This window comes from Narcine bancroftii, chromosome 6 (genome assembly GCF_036971445.1).
Source record: "Narcine bancroftii isolate sNarBan1 chromosome 6, sNarBan1.hap1, whole genome shotgun sequence".
In the NCBI taxonomy this organism is placed as follows: Eukaryota; Metazoa; Chordata; class Chondrichthyes; order Torpediniformes; family Narcinidae; genus Narcine; species Narcine bancroftii.
The window spans coordinates 167,082,680-167,110,261 of NC_091474.1; the positions used below are offsets into that span (position 1 = coordinate 167,082,680).

The following is a 27,582-nucleotide window of genomic DNA, read 5'->3' on the forward strand; positions in this document are numbered from 1 at the left end:
TGAGTAGAGCAGTGAGCTAAGCACGCATCCTTGGGGTGCACCTGTGTTGATAATCAGTGAGGAAGAAGATGTTTCCAATTCGTACTGATTGTGGTCTTCCAATGAGAAAGTCAAGGATCCAGTTACGGAGTGCGGTATACAGGCCTGGAGTTTGTAGCTTCTTGACCTGCATTGAGGGAATAATGGTATTGAAGGCCAAGTTGTGGTCTATGAATAGCAGCCGTATGTATGAATTGCTGTTTTCAAGGTGATCCAGAGCTGTGTGGAGAGCCAGAGATATTGTATCTGCCATGGAGTGATTGTGACGATAGACAAATTGCAGTGGGTCAAGATCTTTACTTGGGTACGTGTTATTTCTGGCCATGATCAACCTCTCAAAGCATTTAATCACAGTAGAAGTTAGTAAAAATACACAAGCTGGAGAAACTCAGCAGGTCAAGCAATGTCCTTTATATAGCAAAGGTAAAAATACATAACCGTTGTTTCGGGCTTGAGTCCTTTATCAAGGTATGGTAAAATGTTGGTAAGCATCCAAACAAAAGAGTGGGGGGTGGGTGGAGAGAGAGGGGTGGTCACAAAGTCAGGAGGTGATAGGTGGAGAAGGGAGGGAGAGGACAGTAGAGATCAAAGGGAGGAGGAATGGCTAGGTGAAGGGAGGAGAACTGGAAATGGGAAGGGAAGGTTGGGGGGAGGGGTTGGAGGGAGAAGACAAAGCAGATTAGCATAAACCAGAAAAGTCAGAGGGAGTCACCTGATGGAGTACTGGCCGGTAGGGGAATTCCAGCCCTCTCCAGAAAAGTTTAAAAAAAAGGTAGAGAAAAAACAAAGAATATATGGAAACAGTAAAAGAATGGCAGACACAAGAATTCAGTGAAATAAAAAGAAGAATAAAAAGTACAGAAGAAAAAGTGAATAGATTAGAGATGATCATGACAGAAATAGGAAAAAGAGTAGACAAGGTGGAAGAACGAGAAACAGCCATAGAAATGGAGGTAGATGACTTAAAAAAGAAATTAGAAGAATCTGATTAAAAAGTTAAAAGATACACAGGAGCTGTTAGCTCAGAAGATAGATATAATGGAAAATTATAATAGAAGAAACAATATAAAGATAGTGGATCTTAAGGAAGATGAAGAAGGCAAAAATATGAAAGAATTTATAAAAGAATGGATCCCCAGGGTCCTAGGAAGACCAGAATTACAGGAAGAAATTGAAATAGAAAGGGCACACAGAACATTAGCCCCTAAACCACAACCACAACAAAAACCAAGATCCATTCTAGTAAAATTCCTAAGATATACAACAAGAGAAAATATATTGGAGAAGGCAATGAAAAAAATAAGAGAAGACAAAAAACCACTGGAATACAAGGGTCAAAAATTTTTTTTCTATCCAGATATAAGTTTTGAACTCCTGAAGAAGAGGAAGGAATTTAATGCAGCAAAAATGACCCTATGGAAAAAAGGTTATAAATTTATGTTAAATTGCCCAGTGGTACTTAAAATAGTTATCCCAAGGCAGCAAAGCAAACTATTCTCGGATCTGGAAAAAGCACGAAAATTTGCAAAACAACTAACAAGAACAAAAATGACAACAAACTATATATATATATATATATATAAAAAATAGAGTATAAGTAAGAACTAAGAAGGGAAAGAAAGGGAAGAAAGGAAGTAAGGAGGGAATTAAGAGAGTGACCTTTGTTATATATGAAGATTAAAATCTTTTCTGGGTGGGCTGGGTGGGGAAGAATAACAGTCAATGCGAAATCAGTTGACGCTTGCGAGCAGATTCGCAAATCCAAATGGAGAGGGGAGATGTGGTTGCCCAACAAGGGACAAAGGGCAACTCAGAAAGGGGAGGGACTATTGGGGTTAAAGGAATTTTAGATATGAGAATAGTGGAAATATTTTATGTTTTAGAAATGTTGTATTATAATGTGTTCAAAAAAAGAAAGCAGAAATGGATAAGAAGGGAAGGGGGTGATGAGGAAACGGAAAGGAAAGATAAACAAAGTATGAAATGACTATGTTGAACTATATGACTTTAAATATTAATGGAATACATAACCAAATCAAAAGGAAGAAACTGTTAAATTTACTGAAAAAAGAAAAAATTGATATAGCATTCATACAAGAAACACATCTAACTGAAGTGGAACACAAGAAATTAAAGAGAGATTGGATAGGACATGTAACAGCAGCATCATATAATTCAAAAGCCAGAGGAGTAGCTATATTAATCAATAAAAATGTACCAATCAAAATAGAAGAGGAAATAATAGATCCAGCAGGGAGATACGTAATGATAAAATGTCAGATATATTCAGAATTTTGGAATTTACTCAATGAATACTCACCTAATGAAGAAGATCAAAATTTATGCAAGATATCTTTTTGAAGATAGCAGATACGCAAGGGAACATACTAATAGGAGGGGATTTTAACCTTAATTTGGACTCAAACATGGATAAAACAGGAAAAAAAACTAACAGAAAGAACAAAGTAACCAAGTTTATAATTAAATCGATGCAAGAAATGCAACTTTTGGATATATGGAGGAAACAACACCCAAAGGAAAAGGAATATTCATATTATTCGGGTAGACACAAAACATACTCAAGGATAGACCTATTTCCTGTTATCAGCCCACATTCAAGGGAGAGTTAGGAAAACGGAATATAAAGCTAGACTATTATCGGACCACTCACCCCTGTTATTGGCAATAGAGCTAGAGAACATCCCACCAAGAATGTATAGATGGAGATTAAACTCCATGCTACTTAAAAGACAGGATTTTAGAGAATTAATTGAATGACAAATTAAAATGTACTTTGAAATAAATACGGAATCAGTGAAAGATAAGTTTATACTATGGGACGCAATGAAAGCATTCATCATAGGGCAAATAATAAGTTATGTAACTAAGATGAAGAAGGACTACAATAGGGAAATAGAACAGTTGGAAAGGGAAATAACAAATACAGAAAAAGAATCAACAATAAAGGAAGATTCAACTAAAAGAAGAGAATTGGCAGACAAAAAAATAAAATATGAAACACTAAAAACATATAAGGTGGATAAGAACATAATGAAGACAAAACAGAAATATTATGAGCTAGGAGAAAAAACGCACAAAATTCTAGCGTGGCAGCTTAAGACAGAACAAACTAAAAGAATGGTATTGGCATTAAGGAAAAAGGACAAACAAATTACATATAATCCAACGGAGATCAATGAAAACTTCAGGGAATTCTACGAACAACTATATCAAATTGAAAACGAAGGAAAAGAAGACAAAATAGATGAATTTCTAACTAAAATTGAACTACCGAATTTACAAACAGAGGAGCAAAATAAATTAATAAAACCATTTGAAATAGAAGAATTACAGGAGATATAAAAAAACTACTGATCAATAAAACACCAGGAGAGGATGGATTCCCAATAGAATTCTATGAAACATTTAAAGACTTATTAATTCCTCCCCTCCTGGAAGTAATCAACCAGATTGATAAAACACAATGCGTACCAGATTCATGCAAAACAGCAATAATTACAGTAATACCAAAGACAGGGAAAGATCCACTTGCACCAGCGTCATATAGACCGATATCTCTATTTAACACAGATTATAAGATAATAGCTAAACTATTAGCAAACAGATTGGCCGACTATGTACCAAAAATAGTAAATCTAGACCAAACTGGATTTATTAAAAAAAGATGAACAATGGACAATATCTGTAAATTTATTAACTTAATTCATGCAGTGGAAGGAAATAAAACTCCATCAGTAGCGGTTGCTTTAGACACAGAGAAGGCCTTTGACAGAGTAGAATGGAATTATTTATTCAAAGTACTACAAAAATTCTGCCTACCAGAGAAATATATTAATTGGATTAAAGCATTATATAAGGGGCCATCGGCGAAAGTGACAGTAAATAGATATATATCAAAACAATTTAACTTAAGCAGATCAACAAGGCAGGGATGTCCACTATCTCCCTCACTGTTTGCGTTAGCTATAGAACCATTAGCAGAATTGATAAGAACAGAAAATAAAATAAGAGGGATAAAAATAAAAGAGAAGGAATATAAAATCAGTCTATTTGCAGATGACATTATAATATACTTAACAGAACCAGAAATATCAATAAAAGAATTACATAGGAAATTGAAGGAATGTGGAGAAGTATCGGGGTACAAGATCAACGCAAATAAAAGTGAAGCAATGCCAATGAATAATGCAGATTTCACAAAGTTTAAGAAAGAATAGCCATTTAGATGGCAAACACAAGCAATGCGAAACCTAGGTATACAACTAAATAAAAATCTCGGCCATCTAAATAAACTAAATTATCATCCATTAATGAAAAAATTACAAGACGACTTAGAGCATTGGAAAGACTTACCACTAACACTGATAGGAAGGATAAACTGTATTAAAATGAACATTTTCCCAAGGATACAATACCTATTTCAGTCATTACCAATTCACCTAACAGAGAAATTCTTCAAGGAGCTAAAGAAAAAATAAGGAAATTCTTATGGAAAGGGGGGAAACCGAGGATAGCACTAGATAAATTAACAGAATGGTACAAACAAGGAGGCTTACAACTACCAAACTTTAAGAATTATTATAGAGCCGCACAATTAAGATACCTATCAGATTTTTATCAAACAAGGGAAAAACCAGATTGGACCAGATTAGAACTAGATAAAATAGGGGAGAAGATACCTGAACATATACTATATAAATGGGATGAAAAATTGGTGCAACGTAGGAATTCACTGGTATTGCATCATCTGCTCAACATTTGGAAGAAGATTCACGTAGAAAGGAATAAAACAAATTACCAACTACCAAAACTAATATTGACACAAAATCAACTAATCCCTTTCACAATAGATAACCTTTCCTTCAGAGAATGGAAGAGAAAAGGGATCAAAAGAATAGAAAAATGTTTTTCGGGAAATAAATTATTATCCTTTAAACAAACGAAGGATAAATATAATATAACTCACGATACAATGTTTGCATACCACCAAATGAAAACCTACTTGAAGGACAAATTGGGAAACAGTCTGAGGTTACCAGAAGGAAGCAATTTTGAATATGTGATTACAGACACAATGATAATTTAAAAATTTATAACAAACATGTACATCAAACTGCAAGAAAAGGAGAATGAGGAAACAAATGGTAAACCTAAACAAAAATGGGAACAAGATCTAAACATAAAGATAAAGAATGAAACATGGGAAAAGCTATGCTTTGGAACTATGAGAAATTCAATAAATACAGCCCTAGCTGTAGCTGTAGCAAAAAAATGTATTATGTCAACCTGGAAATTAGAAGACAACTTGAGAATACAACAATGGTACATAGAAATGAATAAATGTATTCCATTAGAAAAAATAACATATAATTTAAGAAATAACATCACAATATTCGAGGAAATATGGGAGCCATACATGAAATACAATAGAGAAATCCTACCATGGTCTTCCACCATCTAAAATTACAGAAGGAGAAGACAACAAAAAGAACTGACTCAGTGAAATTTCTTGTTTATTTTTATTGAGTGACAACATTGTTTAACGGGTTTAATGTATCTTACAGATTGAACTTCGGATAAATGGGAAAGGGGGTGAGGGAGGGAGGGAAGGGAGGGGGGAAAAGGGGGAAAAAATGACACTACATATATTCAAGAGAAAAAATGTCTGTATGTATCTTGGTCAATATGGTTTATAGTGTGAAAAATAAAAAATTTTTTAAAAAACCAGAAAAGTCAAATGTTAATGCCATCTAGTTGGAGAATCCCCAGACAAGAGATAAGGTCTTGTTACTCCAATTTTCAAACCCTTTCCAGTTCTCCCCCCTTCCTTCACGAAGCCCTTCCTCCTCCCCTTGAAATCTGCTGCCCCCTCCCTCCCGTCTCCACCTATCAACTCCTGCATTGTGATCACCCTTCTCCCTCCCCCCCCCACCCCAACTCTACTGTTTGGACACCGTCTCTCATTTTCCAATACCTTGATGAAGGGCTCAAGCCTGAAACATTGGTTATGTATTTTTACCTTTGCTACATAAAGGACACTGTTTAATCTGCTGAGTTTCTCCAGCTTTGTGTGTTTTTACTCCAACATGATGTCTGCAGATTTTCATGGTTTACTCCCAGTCTCTGAGAGAGACCTTGGCCAATGTTAATTATAAAGATTCATTTACATCTGAATGTCAAGCTACCTATGTGAAGCAGGTGGAAAGAAATGCAGTAACTAATTTCATGCAACTAAAATCATGTTGCTCAGATAAAATAATTGTTGTTCCTTCTTGGTATCCCTGGTGCCTTTGTCTCTTGACTCCAGCAATTGGTTTACTCTTGATTTTTTCTTTCATTAATTTGCTCTCTTTCTTGGTGGTTCTGATTACAATTTGCTTTATTGGTCCTTAGAGGTCCATGTTGGACTATACACACTAGCTAATACTCTGCTCATTTTATTTGAATATTTTATTTAAAAGTTTTTCCATACGTAATTAATAAATCATTATACAATACGAGCATTTAAATTGAGGAGAGTTTCATGATGGTTATATCCCCTCACCTTTCCTCCCTATCCCAATCCCCACACCACCACCCCCCCCCCCCCCACATTATAAAAGAAGAATATACACACAAAAAAAATATATATGGTTATATATACCAAAAGGAAGAAAGAGGTAATAAAAGGAAAGAAATAGTATGGTATCTTGGATTGCCTGGAGCATCACAATACAACACATTAGAATTAAACAGATCTTATATAGTACTTTCATTTTAAAGAAAAAGGTTAACACAGGACTCAAGAGGTTGGAAGAACACTTCTACATATTTATACCTAATATTTGCATATATGGGCTTCAAATTTGCAAAAATATGAGATATTTATTTCTTAAAATTTATGTAATTTTCTCTAAAGGGATACAATTTCGTTTTTTTGTATTCCATCTTCCCATTCCTAAATGTTAATCTGATTTCCAAGACACTGCAATACTATTGCTAAAGCTATTTTAACAAGTTTAATTTGATAAATTGATAATTTAAGCTTGGGTGTTGTTCTTTCTATATTCTCCAGTAAGAATAAGTCTGGGTGTAATGGAAATATTACACATGTAACTTGTTCTAAAAATTCCCCTAAGTCTACCCAAAAGGGTTTTACATTAGAACATGACCAAGTTGAGTGTAAAAAAAGAACCCATCTCTTCACCACACCTAAAACATTGATTTGATAAATCTGATTTAATTCTATTCAATTTTTGTGGAGCTAAATATAATTAATGTAAGAAATTATATTGAACCAATCTATATCTTACATTAATAGTATTTGTCATGCTATCTTGACAGAAATCAAACGATCTTTGCTCATCAAGTGTGATGTTCAGGTCCAGCTCCTATTTCTGTCTAGATGTATGCAGTCCTTGCTTAATAGTTCCTTTTTGCAGTAAAAGATATACAACTGATGTAAATTTCTTTGTGTTTCCTTTACTAATGAGAGTTTCCACCTCACTACGAATAGGTAACCACATCTCTGAATTTTCCCTTATGAATGCTCTCAGTTGGAAATAACAAAATAATGTATTATTAGGTATTCCATATTTGTTCCTCAATTGTTCAAATAACATCAATTGGTCTTGTTCATAACAATTTTCAATATTTTTAATGCTCCTTATTGGACCAAATGATTAAAAACAAATGATCTTTTGAAAAAGGAACAAGCTGGTTTTGAATCAAAGGCAATTTAGGTGATATACTTCTTGTTCCAATTTCATCATTTATTTTATTCCAAATAGTAATCAAATATTTCAACAATAGTCTCTCTTTAGCTCCAATTAATAATTTTGAATCCCATTTGTATAGGAATTCCTCTGCTAACCTCTCTCCTATTTTTTCTAGTTCTATTTTATCCCATGCCATCTTTTCTGCTTCTTCAAAGAAAGATGCAAGGAATCTCATTTGAGCCACTTGATAATTAATTCTTAAAGTTAGGGAGTTGTAAACCTCCCTGTTCATATTTCCATGTTAGTTTTTTTTTATATAGAGACTCTTGACATTTTACCTTTCCAAAGATATTTCCTTACATATTTATTTAATTCTTGGAAAAAATGTTGTGGATGTAATGTAGGTAATGTTTGAAAAAGATATTGAATTATTGGAAATATTTTCATCTTTATATAATTAACTCTTCCTATTAATGTTATAGGCAGAGTCATCTATTTTTTAAAATCATCGTCAACTTTTTAAAGTAATGTAAAGTAGTTCAATTTGTATTCATTTTTAAAATTATTATCCACACAAATCCCTAAATATTTAATCCCATCTTTTAGCCATTTAAATTGAGTATTTCTCTGATAAAGAGTACAATTTCCTTCTGTAAGAGGCATAATTTCACTTTCATCCCAATTTATTTTATAACCAGAAATATTATCATATTCTTCTAAATTCACTTGTTATTTCCTTAAAGATATATTAACACATCATCTGCAAACAAACTAATTTTGTACTCTTCTTGACCAACCTTAAATCCTTTAATTTCCAAATCACATTTAATTACTTTTGCTAATGGCTCTATAGCTAATATAAACAAAGTTGGAGATAAAGGGCATTCCTATCTACTTGATCTCATCAGTTGAAATGAAATATATATCTGACCATTGGTTGCTACTTTTGCTTTAGGGTCATTATATAGTGCCTTAATCCAATTTATAAAAGTTTGTCCTCATCCAAATTTATCCAGAGCTTCAAACAAAAAAATCCCATTCCAATCTATCAAAAGCTTTTTCTGCATCTAAGGCCACAGTGACACTTGGGACTTTTCTTTTTTGTGCTAAATGTATAATGGTGAGTAATTTAGCCACATTATCTGTTGACTGTCTCTTTTTAACAAAGTCTGTTTGGTCCATATTAATTAATTTAGGTAATAATTTATTCATCCTATTTGCCAGTACTTCAGAGAGTATCTTATAATCTGCATTCAGTAATGAGATATGTCTGTATTATCAAGGTTTCAAAGTATCTCTATCTTTTTTGGTATCACTGTAATTATTGCTGTTGAAAATAATTCTGGAAGTGATGTTTCTTGATGCTTGATCAAGCTTTTCCTTAAAAATAGGAAAACAAAGAAAAAAATAGGAATCAATAAATCTTTAAATTCTTTATAAAATTCAGTGCTTTATTACTTTGTAAAGAACTAATTGCTTCTTTCACTTCTAATTGTGTAAAACTAGTGCTTAATTCTGATTGTTCTACCATGTTCAGTGTAGGTAAATGTATCCAAGATAGGTGTCTATCTATTTTATTCTCATCTCATAAAGACTTTGAACTATACAATTTAGAATATAATTTCTTAAATGATTCATTTATTTCTTTGAGGTTTGTAATTAATAACATTTAAATCATTTTTAATTGCATTAATCATTCTTGATAACTGTTCTGCTTTCAATTGCCATGCAAGTTTTTATGTGATCTTTCATCAAACTCATAATACTTGTGTTAGGTTCTTGTGATAGCCTTTTCTGATCTGTAGGTTTGTAGTGTGTTATATTGTAATTTTTTTATTAATTAATTGTCTGTTTTTTCCAAGAATGTTATTTCTTGTTCTAATCGATCTACCTCTTTCATGTAATTCTTTTTGATGTAAAACTTATAATTTGACTTCTCAGATATGCTTTCAAAGTGCCCCATATTACACATTTGTCAATCACACAGTTCAGATTTGTATCACAAAAAAAGTTATATTTGTTCTCTAATAAAATCTTTGAAATCTTATCTTTTTAATAATGGTGAATTCAATCTTCATCTATAAACTGATTTCTCTTTGTCTGGCATTGTAATCGTCATTAGTAAAGGCGAATGATCAGATAAAATTGTTGCTTTATATTCTGCATCTAATATCCTACCCTGTAGCTGTGCTGTAATTAGAAATAAATTAATTCTGGAATATGAGTCATATCTATTTGAATAAAAAGAGTAATTTCTTTCTCTAGGATGAATTCTTCTCCACACATTTATTAAGTTCAAATCTCTCACCAATATACTCTGCTCCTTTGAACAGTCTCAGATTAGCCTCTCATAGCAACACAGAGTTACATATTAACTGATGACTGCCATTATCACATTCGTGCATGGATGTAGAATATTCCCCACAATCCTCAGCACAAGATCTTCCTTTGGCTTGCCAGGATTTCAAACTTTATGTATTTCAATTCAATTCTCTCTCCATTGATTTGGGTTTCTGATGGCATCAGAGTGGTCTAATCTCTGAAATATCCCTGACAAGTAGCCCAGTTGTCAACAGTCTGCAGTCCACTGACCTGATGTAAGCTGTATTTTATGTTATATGCTCCTCAGTTCTGTGTCGGACTTACGGCATTCTTTAATTTCCAGGACCTTGTATTAAACTTGCCTTGTAATAAAAATGGAACACTTGTTATATTCTAGTAATTATATATTTATTCATTTTGCATTCACTCAGTAACCAGTAAAATTCACTCATTGGAAAGAAAACTAATTTATTCTTAATGTCAAGTAAAGCTCCTTTAGATAAAATTAATAGAGCATGGGAACAGGACTTGTATTTTTCTATATCAAAAGAGAGTTGGGTTTTTATCTTTAAATTGGTTAATACCTCATCATTATGTGCTTACCATTCTCTCTTACAATTGAAACTAGTCCATAGAGATCACATATCCAAAGATAGACTTTCTCATTTCTACTCGAATATGAGCCCTCATTGTGACAGATGAAACAAAGGGGATGTTACTTACATTAATTCATATGTTTTGGACTTGTTTGATCCTTAGAAGATACTGGACAGAAGTTTTTGAGACTTTTATCAATAATTCTTGACTTAAACATAGAGCCTAATCCTTTAGTTGCTCTTTTCGGCACTACTGGAGAGAATGGCATGACTTTAATGCCAACTAAATGTCAAGTAATATCTTTTACTTCCCTTATGGAGGAAGGATGCTGCTCCACCACTCATGCTCAATGGTTATATGAAATCACGTTTTGCCTTAATTTAGAGAAAATCTGATGCTCTGTAACTGATACAAATATGAATTTTCAAAATATGTAGGGATCATTTGTGAATTATTTTCAGAACTTTTAGAACAATGACAATGTTGATGATAATTTTATGTTCTTTTATCATGCTTTTTCTGAAGCAGAGTACTAATCTTTTCACCATACCACTCAAGTCTAGGTAGTGAGGATAGATATTATAATAAAATATTTCATATCATTCCTTAATTTAGTGTTTAGAAGTGTTTAGTGATATGGGTACTAATTATTCTAGTTTTGTATAAAGTGTTGTGTTACTTTCTGTACTTACTATGTATTCCATATACACTATGCATTTATATGTTTTATTATTATAAAATCAATAAGATTGAAAAAAAAGCAAGTAGGAACATCAACCATTCCCAGAGCAGTAAAGCAGCATTATTTCAGAGTCACTTAGTTATTTTTACTGCGCAGATATAATTTTTTAGAAGTTCACTGCAGACTGCTATTTATTTCTGCCATTTAATTCTTGGTTTTTCTATCAGGGTTGTGTGTGTACTTATTTTTTAATTAAGCTGCTTTTATGTATGAACTGTATTCAAAGAAACATTGGTACATATAAGTGTACCAGCCATGCAATTAGCAGTAAATGCCTTGCATTGAAAAGGGAAAATTACCAGTAGCACAGACATGTAATTGGGAAACAAATTTCTAATCTACTATTAAATCTGTCAACAAGAATGCTGCAGAGGCCACCTTCTGTGCCTTTAGATGACAACATAGCTGCAATTGCTCAGTGTAATCAATTGCTTTTATTGTGGCTAGAAACCTATTCCATTCACTAACTACCCTCTCTAAGCTGAAGAGTCACTGGTCCTCCATGTTAAATGGAGAAGAAACACTAAAGTTAGGGATAGGATTGAATGTCATCTGGCCTGGGATAGAATGGAATTTATTTCAACCATCATAACTAACTCATCATAACAATTCATTGTGTTGGCCAAGATCTATAGTACAGCTGTCATGTTGAGGAATGGTGGGCCGGGTGTTCATGCAGAGAATGGTCCCTTTGGAAATAAGAAAGGGAGGTAGAAAAGATGAAATGTATTGGGACTCTGCTGCAGTTGGTGGAAATGGCAAAGGACGATACACTGCATGCAGAAGCTTGTGGGATGAAATGTGAAATGTGCAAGGAGCTGTTGTGCATTGGTACTTGGGAGAGCTTGTGCATGAATTATAAAAGGTTGGGTTGCAGGCGCAACAGGTAATCAAAAAGGTAAATGAAACACTAGCTTTCATTGCTAGATTGATTGAATACAAAAGCATGGCTGTTCTGCTGTATCTTTACGGGATACTGTGAGGCAAAACCTGGAATATTGTGCATGGTTCTGGACTCCTTACTTGAGAAAGGAAATACTGGCCTTGGAAGCATGGGGGTTCACTGGGATAATTCTGGAGATGATGAACCTATGATAAGAGGTGAAACTATCTGCCACAATGCTCACTAGAGTTTAAAAGAAAGAGAGGGAAACTTATGTAAAGAATGGATAATATAGAAGCAGGGACATTGTTTCCACCAGTAGGTGAGCTTAAAACTAGGAGACATAGCCTCAAGATTCAGAAAAATAGATTTATGACAGAGATGAGGAGGAGCTGTTTCTCACAGAGAATGATGAATCTGAGGAATTCTCTGCCCAAGGATCGAATGCTTTTTCTGCATCCAGGGAGATTGTTATACTTGGATTCAGCTTTGATTTTGCCTTATGTATTATGTTTAATAGTCTGTCCAGACTATTTGAAGAGTGTCTCCCTTTAACAAATCCCACCTGATCAGTATGTATTAATTTTGGCAGATAATGTCCCAAACTATTGGCTAGCACCTTTGCTAATATCTTATAGTCAGCATTCAAAAGTACTATAGGTCTACATGATGAGGTTTTTAAGAGTCTCTATTTTTCTTCGGTAGCACCGTAATTATAGCAGTTGAAAAATATTCTGGGAGAGTCTGGGTCTCCACTGCCTGGTCCAGTACATCCATCATAAATCTTTAAATTGTCTATAGAACTTGGGTGGGAACCCATCTTCCCCTGGGGACCTATTAGCTTGTAAAGTGCCCAAAGCCTTCTCGATTTCTTCTCTTCTGAAAGGGGGATCTAAATTGATCTTTTCTCTATCCTCTAGTTTTGAAAGTTTAACATTCACTAAAAATTCGTCCATCACATTTTTGTCTCCTAGTAATTCTGATTTGTATACTTTTGTATTGCATTGTCAAAAAATATTATTTATTTATTTTTGACTATATGTTAAAATATTAGCCTCTGATCTGATTTCATTTATCATTCTTAATGACTCCTCTGCCTTTACTTGCCAAGATAAGATTTTGTGTCCTCGTTCTCCTAATTCATAATATTTTTGCTAGTTTTTAATATAGTGTTTTTCATTTCATACATTTGTAATGTGTTATATCTAAGCTTTTTACTCTCCAATAGTCTATACTTTTCTTGCAACCCTGTTCTTTCATATTCTTTTTCCACTTTTGTTTTATCTTTCTCAGACCGTCCAATTCTGTAGTATATAGTAAATCTTTTTTGAGATTTTTTTGTACAAGAAAGCTTTAAGCGTGCCCCATATTAAAAAACTATTATCAGTGGAAGGGAGATTAGTTTCACAAAACAGTCCTATCTGTCTCCTAATAAGCTCACAGAAGTCTTTCCTTCTTATCAATGTGGCATTTGGATGCCATCTATACATACTTTCTTGTATTTTCATTATCGCAATAGTTAACATTAATGGCGAGTGATCTGATAGAAGTCTCGCCAAATATTTCGTCTTTACCACTCTACTTTTTAACTGTGCAGACATTAAAAACAAATCAATCCTTGTATGTGAATCATGCATCCTTGAGTAGATGAATAGACTCTTTCTACAGGGTTAAGTTGCCTCCATATATCAATCGAATTTAAATACTTCATAAACTATAATGTTGTTTTTGCAATTTTTGTCATTGTTACTGTTCTTGCTGACTTATCCAGTATTGGATCCTAACAAAAATTAAAATCTCCCCCAACCAATATATTTTGTCTTCGCTCTGCTGCTTTTAAAACAATATCCTTCATAAAAGCTTCATCGTCATAATTTGGTGCATTAATATTCATAAATGTTCATAATTCTGCATAAAATTTCCAATGTACCATTACAAATCTTACAGTATGGCCAATTGATGTATCTTCTATTCTATTATTCTCATTAATTAAAATCTCGACTCTTTCCTTTGAGCCAAATGAAGTCAATATTACTTGTCCCACCCATCCTCTTTTTAATTTAGCATGTTCTGATTTGGTAAGGTGTGTTTCTGGTTGAAAGACTACATCTGCCTTTAATTTTTTAAAGTGTGACAAGACACGCTTCCTTTTCACCATTCTTTTTAGTCCATTAACATTAAGACTAATACACTTTAACATCAGAATCAGGATTTATTGTCATGAACAAGTCATAAAATATGATGTTTTGCAGCAGCATCAGAGAGCAAACGTTCCTGTTATAATCATCTTATGACATTACTATAAAAAATAAAATAAAATAAAAATAATAATAATAGTGCACGAAAAAGTAAGGCAATGTCTTTGGCTCATTAATTATTTAGGAATCTGATGGCAGCGGGGAAGAAACTGTCCTGTGCCACTGAGTTCTTGTCTTTAGGCTCTTGTACCATTTTCCTGATGGTAGAAGAGTGAAGAGGGCATGACAGAGGGCTGGGGGTCTTTGAGGATAGAGGCTGCCTTTTTAAGACACCACCCCTTGTAGATGTCCCTAATAGAGTGAAGTCTGGTGCCTGTGATGTCACAGGCCGAATTATTCTTGTCTTGAGAGTTGGCGCCTCCATACGAGGTAATGATGCAACCAGCCAGAATGTTCTCCATAGTACTCCATAGTTGCTGAGAGTTTTGTGTGACCTATCAATCTCCTCAGACACCTCATAAGTATAGCCTTCTTTGTAATTGCATCAATGTGGAAGTTCCAGGACAAATCCTCAGAGATTTTAACCCCCCCCCCCCCCAGGAATTTGAAATTCTCGACCCTATCCGCTGCTGAAACCTCGATGAGGACTGGGTCATTTTCCCCTGACTTCCTCCTGAAGTCCACAATCATCTCCTTGGTTTTGCTGATGTTGAGCGCAAGGTTGTTGTCGGTAAACCATTCAATGAGCTGATCTCCCTCCTGTACACTTCCTCATTGATGTTTGTGATTCTGCCGACAACTTTGGTGTCATAGGCAAACTTTGAGATGGCACTGGAATTATGCCTGGCCACACAGTCGTGGGTGTATGAGTAGGGCAGTGGGCTAAACATGCATCTTTGGGGTGTGTCTGTGTTGATAATCAGTGAGGGAGGAGATGTTTGATATTCTTTTGATGGTCTTTCAATGATAAAGTCAAGGATCCAGTTGCAGTGGTGGGTACAGAGGCCTTGAGTTTGAGGCTTCTTGACCAGCACTGAGGGAATAATGGTATTGAAGGTCGAGCTGTAGTCTATGAATTGCTGTTTTCAAGGTGATACAGAGCTGTGTGGAGAGCCAGCGATATTGTATCTGCTGTGGAGTGATTGTGACGATAGATGAATTGCAGTAGGTCCAGATCATTACTTAGGTACATGTTAATTCTGGCCATGACCAGCCTCTTGAAGCATTTCATTCACAATAGAAGTTAGTGCCACTGGGCAGTAGTCATTGAGGTAGCCCAAAATATTCTTCTTGAGTACTGGGATGATTGATGCCCTTTTGAAACTGGTGGGAACCTCTGACTGCCATAGTGAGAGTTTGAAATGTCCATGAACACTCTGGCTAGTTGGTTGGCACAGATTTTCAGTACCCTGCTAGGTACACTGTCAGGGCCTGACTCCTTGCAAGGGTTCACCCATTTGAATGATGTTTTTACATCACCCTTAGATCAGGGTCTTCAGCCTTTTCAAGGATTCTAGTAGACCTTGTTTGATTCTTCTTCTCAAAGTGGGCATAGAAGATGTTCAGCTCATCAGGTAATGAAGCATCACAGCCATCTAAAGTGTTTGCCTTCACTTTGTAGGCTGTAATGGCTTGCACTCCCTGCCATAGCTGGAATGTATCTGTGTTTGTCTCTGGGTTCCTCCAATATTGCCATTTTGCTTCGGAGATGGCCTTCCACAGGTCGCACATGGACTTCTTGTAAAGATCTTATTCCCTGGCCTTGAGTGCTTTTGTTCTCTCCCTCAGCAGGTTGCAGATTTTCTGATTCATCCAGGGTTTCTGGTTGGGGAACGCTTGGTATTTGCGCATGGGCACACACTCATCCACACAGGTCATGATGAACACCTGTTGCATATTCATTCAAATTTATGGACTTCTTGAATATGTTCCAGTCCACTGATTCAAAGCAGTCCTGTAGATGCTCCTTCACCTCTCTCGACAATTCCTTTGCCGTATTCACCACTGATGCTGTGATCTTCAGTCTCTGCTTGTATGCCTGGAGTAGAAATACACCCAGATGATCAGTCTTACTGAAGTGTGGTTGTGCTATGGCTCGGTATGTGTTTTTCATGGTGGTGTAGCAGTGGTTGAATGTGTTGGTTCCCCTGGTCTCAGATGTGAGGTGTTGGTGATAGTTTGTCAGAGACTTCTTCATTCTAACCATACCAATTTTTAAACAAATATTCTTTTGCAGTGAAACCTTTTTTTGTTTGCTTAAATAATAGTGATATTTCACCTTTAAGAAGCACATCCATGCCCTGACAGTGACGTAAACAGAAAATCTTGAAAAAGCCTGCAGAATCTTCCGAGGAAGAAGAGCCCCTCTCTTTAACGCCATCTTGTAAAAATGGTCCTCTCCTGGCCTTTATCTCCCTTAGACCCGAGTCTCTACCCTGCTGCTAAGTTTCCACTCTTTTTCTTGAGCTCTCCGTGAACATTTCAATAATATTTCCTTTCTAACAATAAATACAAGATGATGCAAAAATATAATTTTTACTTAGTCCCATTGTAAACATTTTTCTCATTCTCCTTTTTGAAATGTTAATCTTATCATAATCTTCATTAAAATCTTCCACCTCATTCTTAGTCTTGAAAAATCACTGATTACCTTCTGCTACTTTGACCCTCAGAGACGCAGGGTATATCATTGAGTATTTCAAATTTTTAAGAATGCAGTTGTCTTTTTACATCGCCTAACTTCTTCCTTTGTTTAATCAAAATAGGACTAAAATTTTGAAAGAATAGCACTTTTTCATGGTAAATCTTGGGCAGACCACTGTTTTGTTTAGAGTATTCATAAGCTGCTCCCAGAATTGTCTCCCGTTCCTGGTAACTCAAAAGTCTTAACCAGAACCAGTCGTGGTTGCTGATCGTCGGCTCTTCTGAGTCCAAGGGTCTGGTGAGCCCTTTCTATCTTTAATTTTTCTTTGAATTTATTTTCTCCCAGTACTTGTGGGATCCATGTTTCAAAGAAGTTCACCAGGTCTCTCCCTTTAATCCATTCTTTCAACCCAATAATTTGGACATTGTTACATCTGCTGATATTCTCATGTGGTTGATCTCATCCAGCATACCTTGTCTGTCCAAATCCCATTTCTTCACATCTTATTGCATAGCTTTAACTTTTCTTGTGATTTCTCCAAGTCAATTTCTACTTGGGTCATTTGCTACATTAAATCTTCAACAATTTCTTTAATTTCAGTCATTCTCTCTGACATGTCTCTCATTGCAATTTCACCTCTATAAAGCGATTACACAAATTTTCCATTTTTTCCAGAATAATATTTAGGTCTTGTCCTGACTCCCCAGTGCTCCCGGGCATCTGCCAGTTCCAAGGCCACTCTTGTGCCACTCCTTTTCTTGCTTTTGCTCGAAGCTCCTGGCTGAGTAGAAGCTTCCTTGGTTTTTGTTTTTGGCTGCCGTGGTCCCTTAGTACTTGCTTTATCCATTTTTGGTGAAAAGATTTTTGATTTTGAGATTTTAACTGTCTTTTTGATACTCTTCATAGAGAGCTCAACCAAAACACGTCTGTCTAAGTCCTCACATGGCCATGCCCCCCTAGAGGACAACCTTTAGCGTATCCTGCATGAGGACTCCCAAATCCCTTTGCACCTTGGAATTTTTAATTTTCTCCCCATCTAAATAATAGGCTGCTTGTCTTTCTTGTACCAAAGTGCCTGACCATACACTTTTCAACATTGTATTTCATCTGCTACCTCTTTGCTCATTCTCTTAATCCATCCAAGTCTTTCTGCTGCTTTTCAGTATCCTCAGCACAACCGCCCCCCCGCATACTTATTTTGGTATCATCTGCAAATGTAGTCACAAAGCTGTCTATTCCATAATCCAAATCATTTATATACAAAGTAAAGAGAAGCAGCCCCAACACTGATCCCTGTGGAATTCCACTGGAATAGGATCCCTTTATTCCTACTCTCTGTTTCCTGTTGACCAGCCTCTGCTCTATCCATGCAAGTATCCTTCCTGTAATTCTATGGACTCTCATCTTGTTTCACAGCCTTATGTATGGCACCCTGTCAAATGCCTTTTGAAAGTTCAAATACGCAACATCCACTGCATCTCCTCTGTCTCTCTTATTTGTGATCGCTTCAAAAAATTGCAATAGATTTTTCAGGCATAATTTTCCTTTAAGAAAACCATGCTGACTTGGGCCTATCTTTACATGCACCTTGAGGTATTCCATAATCTTATCCTTGACAATCAACTCCAACACCAATGTTAGGCTAATAGGTCTATAATTTCCTTTCTACTGCCTCACTCCCTTCTTAAACAGCAGAGTGACCTTTGCGATTCTCCAGTCGACTGGAACCAAGCCAGACTCCATTAATTACTCGATTATTACCAATGTCTCCACAATCTCTATAGTTGTCTCCTTCAGAACCTGAGGGTGTGTTCCATCTGGTCTGGGAGACTTATCTACCCTTGGACCATTTAGCTTCCCAAGTACCTTCTCTCGTGATCTTGACCACACTTTCTTCTCTCCTGAGGAGATATGAGAGTCTGGTATGCTACTAATATCTTCCACAGTGAAGACTGATCCAAAATATTCATTTATTTCCTCTGTCATCTCCTTGTCTCCAATTACAATTTCTCCAGCATAATTTTCTATTTGTCCTATGTCTACTTTTATTCTTTATCTATTTAAAAAAGCTTTTAGTATCATCTTTGATATTACTTGCTAACCTTTCATAATTCCTCTTTTCCGTCCAATCTTTTTTGCCTTCAGCAGATTGTGTTTAGCTTCAGATTCCAGCATCTGCAAATTCCTGTATGTTCCCATTACTCATACTTCCACTATAGCTAATTAATTTATTTAGATCCCATTTGGTAGGATTCCACAGCTCCTTCCGACTGAATAAGCAAGAAAAATCAGTTCCAATACTTGCTGATTTATGAAATCCTTCAGCCACACTGTTGTTTAGCACACTAGTCATTAGCCAATCCATTTTCTTTCACTATGATGGAAAAAAACTATTTCACAGATTAATTATTATCTCTTCTGCAAATTTACACTGAAGTAAACATTTCACTATCTCTAAACAGATAAAGTCCAGGGATACAGAGAACATCTGTAAGTTCTGAACCAGGATTTGATAGTTTTAATTTGTCTGAAAAATGTAGATGTTTATGAACTGAATGGACTTTCCATTGAGACAACAAATGCATTGAGTGAGAGATAAAAGGAAGCACAATAAGCTGTGGGCAAGTATAAAACTATACTGGTATAAGACAAGAACTAGCTCAAGTTAATTGGAACAGGTTGTTTGAAGGAAGAGGGATGTTAGGAAAATGGATGTTTTTAAAAGTGTATTGACAAGAGTCTAGGATATACATGTTGCTGTTGGAGTTAAGGGTCAAAAATGCAAGTGTGGGGTAGCTTGAGAATAATTCAGGTTCTGATCAAGAGTAAAAAAGGAGGCATGGAGCAGGTATAATCAGTTGGGATCAAGGGAACTGGAGGAATTTTTGGAACTGATGGACAAGCCTAAAAAGGAAATCAGGAGGATAAATAGGGCACAGGATCTCAACAAGATAAAATCTCTTGGGATTATTGTTGATAAGTTTATAAATGGAAAAGGGGTAACCAGGGGAAAAGAATGGGACCCCCCCAGGACTCAATGTAGTCAACATTGTGTGGAGCCACAGGGGATAGGCAATGTCCTCAATGAGTAATTCTCCTCTGATTTTACTGTGGAGAAAGACAGAAGGATTGGGGAGTCAATGGTAGTGGCTTGAAAACAGTCAGTATTACTGTTGAGGAGGTGTCAAAGATCCTAATGTGTATGGAAGTTGAAAAATCTGGGCACCTGATCAGATATATCTGAGGACACTATGGTAAGCTAGAGAGGAAATTGCACATGCCCTGGCTGAGATTTATGAGTTGTCATTAAGTACAGGTGAGGAGCCAGAAGATTGGAGAGTGGAAAATATTCAAGAAGGCTGCAGGAAAATGTCTCGGAACTACAGATCAGTGAGCGTAGGCTGTTATGGTTAATCTTGTTAACATTTTTATTTGTATTTAATTAATTAATAATTAATAAATAATGTGATTGTTAATCTGTTGTTGTTACTAGACAGTATTCTGAGGAAGAAGATGTACTGATTAGGAATAGTCAGCACAGATCTTTACGTGGGAGGTTGTTATACTGTATCTCACAAATCTAATTGAGTTATTTGAAGATGTGACCAAAAACATTCATGAGGGCAGAGCTGTAGACATTTTATATATCAAGGCATTCGTGTGTGTATATATATATACATCTATCTCAAGGCATTTTATAAAATTCCACATGGTAGGCTGCAACATTATTTTAGTGCCTGTAAGGAGTTTGTATGATTTAAATTTAAATTTAAAAATTTTAAACAATTTTTTAAAATTTAGATATTCAGACATACAGCACACTAACAGGCCATTTCAGCCCATGAGTCTGTGCGGCCCAATTTACACCCAATTAATCTACACCCCTAGTGTGTTTCAAACGGTGGGAGGAAACTGGAGCCCCTGGGGAAAACCCACACAGACTTGGGGAGAACGTACGAACTCCTTACACTGTGGGATTCGAACCCTGGTCCCAATCACTGGTGCTGTAAGGGCGTTGCGCTAATCGCTATGCCAACCATGCCACCTATGTCAGTGTTGGTTTCCTCCATGGGCTCCAATTTCCTCCCATGTTCCAAAAATGTACAGGATTAGTAGGTTAATTGTCATGTGGTGTTTTTGGACAGTGTGGACTCATGGGCCAGAATTGCCTGTTACTGCACTGTATTTCTAAATTAAAATTAAATTAAACTTTAAAAATTGGCTTTTAAAAAATTTTAAAAAGGAGAGGGTGATGTTAGAATGTTATTTTTCAGAATGGAGGCCTCTGGTGTGCCACAGCGAACCTTGCTGGGTCCATTGCTCTTTGTCATCTACATCAATGCTTTGGATGAAAACATAAAAGGCATGGCAAGCAGGTTTGAGGATAACACTAAAGGGTCTGGTATTGTAGATAGTGAAGACTGTTGCCAAAAATTTCAGCAGGAATCTTGATTGTTTGGACAGGTGAATGGTTGATAGATCTTAATACAGAGAAATGTGAGGTGTTGCATTTTGGGAAGTCTAACATGTTGCATTTTGGGTAGGGTCTACACAGTGAATGGTAGGGGTCTGCAAAGTGTTGATGAGCAGTGGGATCTAGGAGCACAGGTATATAGAATCTTGAACTTTGAGTCACAGGTAAATACAGTGGTAAAATATGCTTTCATCACCTCGGCCTTCATCAATCAATTATATAAAAGTTGAGAGGTCATGTTGCAGTTGTATAAGGCCCCTTGTTGAGTTTATATTGTTGAGAGGTCATGTTGCAGTTGTATAAGGCCCCTTGTTGAGTTTGGTTACTGTGCAACAGAAAAGATGACAAGCTGAAGAGGGTGCAGAGAAGATTTACAAGGATGTTGCCATGACTCAGAGGCCTGAGCTATAGGGAGAGGTTGAGCAAGCAAAGGCTTTATTCCTTGGAGTTTAGGAGGATGAGGGGTGATCTCACAGAGGGATACAAAATCATGAGAGGAATAGATTGGGTGAACGCAGAGTTTCTTTTTGTCTCTGTAGGGGAAATCAGTAACCAAAGGACGTAGATTTAAGGTAAGGGGTTAGGGATTTAATAGGAACCTTTGGGGTAACCTTTTTTTAGACAGAGGGTAATGGGTGGATGGATCAGACTGCATGTGGACATGGTTGAAGCAGATACTGAGGGCAGCTGTAGAAGGATATGGGCCAAATGAAAGAAGGTGGCACTACTGAAGTGTGGGCATTTTGGTCGCCAAGGGCAGATTAGGCTGTTTCCATGATGTGTGACTATTCTGATGCGATATGCATTTAAGGATTGATTTCTGATCCATGTGATTAACAGACACACAGTGGTGGATCCTGCAAGAGATCATGTTTGTGTAATGGAATGTATTAGAACTAATCATCTGAAATAGGATAGAATTTAAGGGATAATGGGATATAAAGATAATAGTATAATAGATTTTTCTTTGGCTTGGCTTCGCGGATGAAGATTTATGGAGGGGTAATGTCCATGTCAGCTGCAGGCTCGTTTGTGGCTGACAAGTACGATGCGGGACAGGCAGACATGGTTGCAGCGGTTGCAGGGGAAAATTGGTTGGTTGGGGTTGGGTGTTGGGTTTTTCCTCCTTTGTCTTTTGTCAGTGAGGTGGGCTCTGCGTTCTTCAACCTCCTTTGTAATAGATTGAAATGTGGGCATAATGATGAGTAACATTAGGATGAAAGGGTATTAATGCGAATGAATAGAGTGTGAGATAATGATGTAATGGGATATGGTGTAAGGGTGATGATGAAGTAATGGAGTACAGTTAATTGTGGTGAAAGGGATGGAGTAATGATGTAATCAGGTGTGGTGCAGTGAGGTGTAAGGGGTAATAGTATAATAGGATGCATTGTGAAGTTTAAAACGGTGTAATGTATGGGTTGTAATAGGGTAGGAATGAGGTGTAATGTTACATCATGAGATTGAGTGCAAAGAGTAATAGTGTAATAGAATATAGTGTGAGGATAATGATGAAAATGTAAAAGGATAAGGTAGCAAGGAGTAATGAAAGTGTAATGGTGGTCAGAAGTAATAAGTGTGTAGTGCGGTGATGAAGTGCAATAATGGTGTAAAGAGGTAGGGTAGTGAGAAAAAAACAATGGTGCAATGGAATAATGGTAAAATGGAATAGGGTGACAGTAAGGAGTAATAATGGTGCAATTGGCTGAGGTGGTGAGGGGGTAATAACATTCTTTGTTCTTTGATCAGATCGATAGGAAAGATGATACCCAGCTCCCTTTCTTCACTGCAACTTCAACTTGTGCTGAGAATCATGTTGGTTTATAGGTTCTGTGATTCAGGTAAATATCTTTATTACATTTCACACCATACCATTAATTGTGATCAAACATGTAGTTTTCCTGTTCACAATGCAGGCTCAAATATGAAGACATGGTTTATATATTCTACTTCCTTTTTAACTTCAACCAAAATAAATATTGGGAGAGATGTTAATTTAAAAAAAAGGAAATGTTATGGACAGATTCAGCTGCTCAAGAAGAACAGGGAATACCGTTAACATTTGATATCAATGTCCTTTTGTTAGAACTAGCAAAAAGATCAAACATATTTTAAGTAACACAAAAATAAAGGGATGGCAGGTGGAGAGCACATAAAAGAGAACTGGCCAGTTCTGATATACCTTTAACAACCTGTAAAATCTCTCCTCACTGAATTGCTGGATATTTCTAGCAATATCACTTACCGTAACAAGTATTCAGCACCTTATCTCAGCTGGCACCATCACGACATGTATCATGAAGCCTCTCTTGATCTCCATCATATCACAGACATTCTCCACTCCCTCTCTTTCTCTGCATCCTAAAATATTATTGATTACAGACTCTGGACAAACAATGAGAAGATGATTGCATTCAGTAGGATAGTCAGCACACATGGAGAGAAATGGCCTTAAAACTTTACTGTATCACTCACAGAAGAAAGCTACTGCAGACATGAAGCAAGAACCACAAAAAAAAATTAGATTTACACCCAATTCACCAACAACCCCTGTACATTTTGAACAGTGCAAGAAATCAGGACTCCCCAGGGAAAACCCACACAGATATGGGGAGAGTGTACAAACTCCTCACTGACAGAGAGGAATTTGAACCCTGGTCCCAAGAGATCGTGCTGTAATAGCGTTGCGCTAATTGCGCCGCCTCAGTACACACCCTTCTCAAGGGTCCTGTCCCAAAATGTTAACCAATGGTGTCCCTCTATGATGTTGCCTGATCTGCTGGGGCACTCCAATTTCATTGTGTTTGCTCAAGATACTAGGATCTGCAGTTCTCATATTTCTGCTTTCAAACTTTGCTTTGTTCTGATGAAAGTGATAGACCTGAATTGTTCATCCTTCAAAGATGAGGTGGGACCTACTGAGTATTTGGAGCATTTTCTGTGGGTTTTTTTTTTACAGATTTCCAGCAATTACATATTTTGATTTGAAATGGGAAACAAACTGCTTTCACTTTTCATCAATTTCCCACAATTATAGAAAATCAACTTTAATGAGAAAGACTAGTAATGCTGCAAAAAGACTTGGTCCCAATACCCTGCAGAAATATCTTGGGTATGCTGTATGAATTGATCACATAAAATGATTGTAACATTACAATGTTACTGTAACACACATCAAAGAAATTTATTGCAGACATGATTCAGTGACAACAAAAACCAGATGGGGTAACTTTCGACTGAAAAATTCTCATGAGCCATTATGAAGGGAAGAAGACTAGATAATGGTTGAAATGGAGAGAGACAAATGTACTAGTATTCCTAAAGATTTACTCTCTGTCCCAGTGTACTTATGGATGATTAATGATATTTTCCTCATTTTGTATCAATACCTGTCCTATTATTAATAAAACACTAAATTGTGACAAATTCCCAGGATCTAATAGCTTCAGTCACAAATATTTTGTTATTGTTGATTCCATCAGTAGCGTTATAAAATTGCATGGGTTTGGGAACCATTTCTTCAGCTCATTGTTCCACTATTTAGGAAAGATGATGGAAGAAAATCAGAAAATTGTAGACTACTTACCCCAACATCTGTTGATAACAATTTATTGATGTCAATCTCTTGTTCTGGGTTTTAATTGAGAGCATTAACTCTGTTTTTGGTTTGGACTCAGGTGCCAAGCTGTCTGGAAATGTTGTAAACTGTGACTGTTTTCACCCTTTTCCAACCCCCAAAGCAACACTCACTAAAAAATACAACAGAATTTTGCAAAGGTAAATGTGTGACCATCCACTTTTAACCTAAAATAATTTAGAAGAAAGTACTTCATGAACTGTGGAAAAACTTGAAATAGTGGCGTGCTTAAAGAAACCTTGTGGACCATGACTACTAAAATCACATGGTCAGGTTCAAGTAGTAAAAAAAGTTGCATCCTTACTTTTATGTCTCGAGGATTACAATACAGAGATTAAGAGTAGTTTATATGAAGTCAAAATTAAGTAGATTAGGAGGACTGCAGTCAGTTCACTGTTACCCACTGTTCAAGGATAAATTGTCCAAAGTCAAAGTTTAGATAGCTGATCACCAGGATTAAAATAATAGATTACACATAGTTAAAATAAATTCCATGAACATCAAAAAGTTTAAGGTATTTCACTGTTTAGAAACAGTCAGAACTAAAATAGCCATTGATCCAAGGCCAATTGTTCATTTTAAATCAGATTGAACTTTATGAGACAAAGATATTGAGAAATTCAAAGCAAGCATGAGGAAATAGATCTTGGTTACAGATAAGCCCTGATCTGGTTGAACAGGTTGAGTGAAGGGGTAGGAGAGGGGGATGGTGGGAGATGGGTTAGTTCTATTCCTGTAGATGAAAGCAAAATATTGCAGAGCTGAAAATTTCAAATAGAAGCAGAAAATGCTGGAAGTACTCGGCAGATCAGGATCTGTAGAGAGAGTAATTTAATGCTTCCATTATAATGTGTACTGTGATGTTAATGATTTTTACTTACAGTTCTATCATATCTGTGGTGTTCACATGAAATCTACCTTTTGTCTCATTTTAGTCATTGTGAAGCTGTTAATGACTTTTATCCTTGGCCCTAATGTACCTGAAGCTATGTTGTTTTTGCTATTATGCGCCATGTATCTGATGTATTAATGTTGATTTTTAATGGTAGTTTAAGAATACTTTTAGTGGAATTAATGATTACCATAGTCTTCTTTTTCTTTGGCTTGGCTTCGCGGACGAAGATTTATGGAGGGGGTAAAAAAAGTCCACGTCAGCTGCAGGCTCGTTTGTGGCTGACCAGTCCGATGCGGGACAGGCAGACACGATTGCAGCGGTTGCAAGGGAAAATTGGTTGGTTGGGGTTGGGTGTTGGGTTTTTCCTCCTTTGCCTTTTGTCAGTGAGGTGGGCTCTGCGGTCTTCTTCAAAGGAGGCTGCTGCCCGCCAAACTGTGAGGCGCCAAGATGCACGGTTTGAGGCGTTATCAGCCCACTGGCGGTGGTCAATGTGGCAGGCACCAAGAGATTTCTTTAGGCAGTCCTTGTACCTTTTCTTTGGTGCACCTCTGTCACGGTGGCCAGTGGAGAGCTCGCCATATAATACGATCTTGGGAAGGCGATGGTCCTCCATTCTGGAGACGTGACCCATCCAGCGCAGCTGGATCTACAGCAGCGTGGACTCGATGCTGTCGACCTCTGCCATCTCGAGTACCTCGACGTTAGGGGTGTGAGCGCTCCAATGGATGTTGAGGATGGAGCGGAGACAACGCTGGTGGAAGCGTTCTAGGAGCCGTAGGTGGTGCCGGTAGAGGACCCATGATTCGGAGCCGAACAGGAGTGTGGGTATGACAACGGCTCTGTATACGCTTATCTTTGTGAGGTTTTTCAGTTGGTTGTTTTTCCAGACTCTTTTGTGTAGTCTTCCAAAGGCGCTATTTGCCTTGGCGAGTCTGTTGTCTATCTCATTGTCGATCCTTGCATCTGATGAAATGGTGCAGCCGAGATAGGTAAACTGGTTGACCGTTTTGAGTTTTGTGTGCCCGATGGAGATGTGGGGGGGCTGGTAGTCATGGTGGGGAGCTGGCTGATGGAGGACCTCAGTTTTCTTCAGGCTGACTTCCAGGCCAAACATTTTGGCAGTTTCCGCAAAGCAGGACGTCAAGCGCTGAAGAGCTGGCTCTGAATGGGCAACTAAAGCGGCATCGTCTGCAAAGAGTAGTTCACGGACAAGTTTCTCTTGTGTCTTGGTGTGAGCTTGCAGGCGCCTCAGATTGAAGAGACTGCCATCCGTGCGGTACCGGATGTAAACAGCGTCTTCATTGTTGGGGTCTTTCATGGCTTGGTTCAGCATCATGCTGAAGAAGATTGAAAAGAGGGTTGGTGCGAGAACACAGCCTTGCTTCACGCCATTGTTAATGGAGAAGGGTTCAGAGAGCTCATTGCTGTATCTG

General features: G+C 36.8%; 1 protein-coding gene and 1 long non-coding RNA gene across 16 annotated transcripts in view; one reads left to right on the forward strand and one right to left on the reverse strand.

The window, feature by feature from the left end:
- The window catches only part of LOC138736712 (repulsive guidance molecule A-like), a 44,335-nt gene that overhangs the window by 6,098 nt on the left and 10,655 nt on the right, over positions 1-27,582 (forward strand). For 6 of the 15 annotated variants that reach the window (XM_069886651.1, XM_069886652.1, XM_069886638.1 and 3 more), the window contains 2 exons: positions 21,418-21,519; positions 23,367-23,458. In XM_069886651.1, the coding sequence (XP_069742752.1) occupies positions 21,418-21,519; positions 23,367-23,458 (194 nt within the window). The other 9 variants (XM_069886642.1, XM_069886643.1, XM_069886645.1 and 6 more) reach the window with 6 other exon arrangements.
- On the reverse strand, positions 8,411-25,362 carry LOC138736717 (uncharacterized). The gene is made up of 4 exons (XR_011340527.1): positions 25,204-25,362; positions 23,863-24,002; positions 10,350-10,441; positions 8,411-9,137 (listed from the first exon to the last, which is right to left on the reverse strand). It is a non-coding gene; the product is annotated as an uncharacterized lncRNA (long non-coding RNA).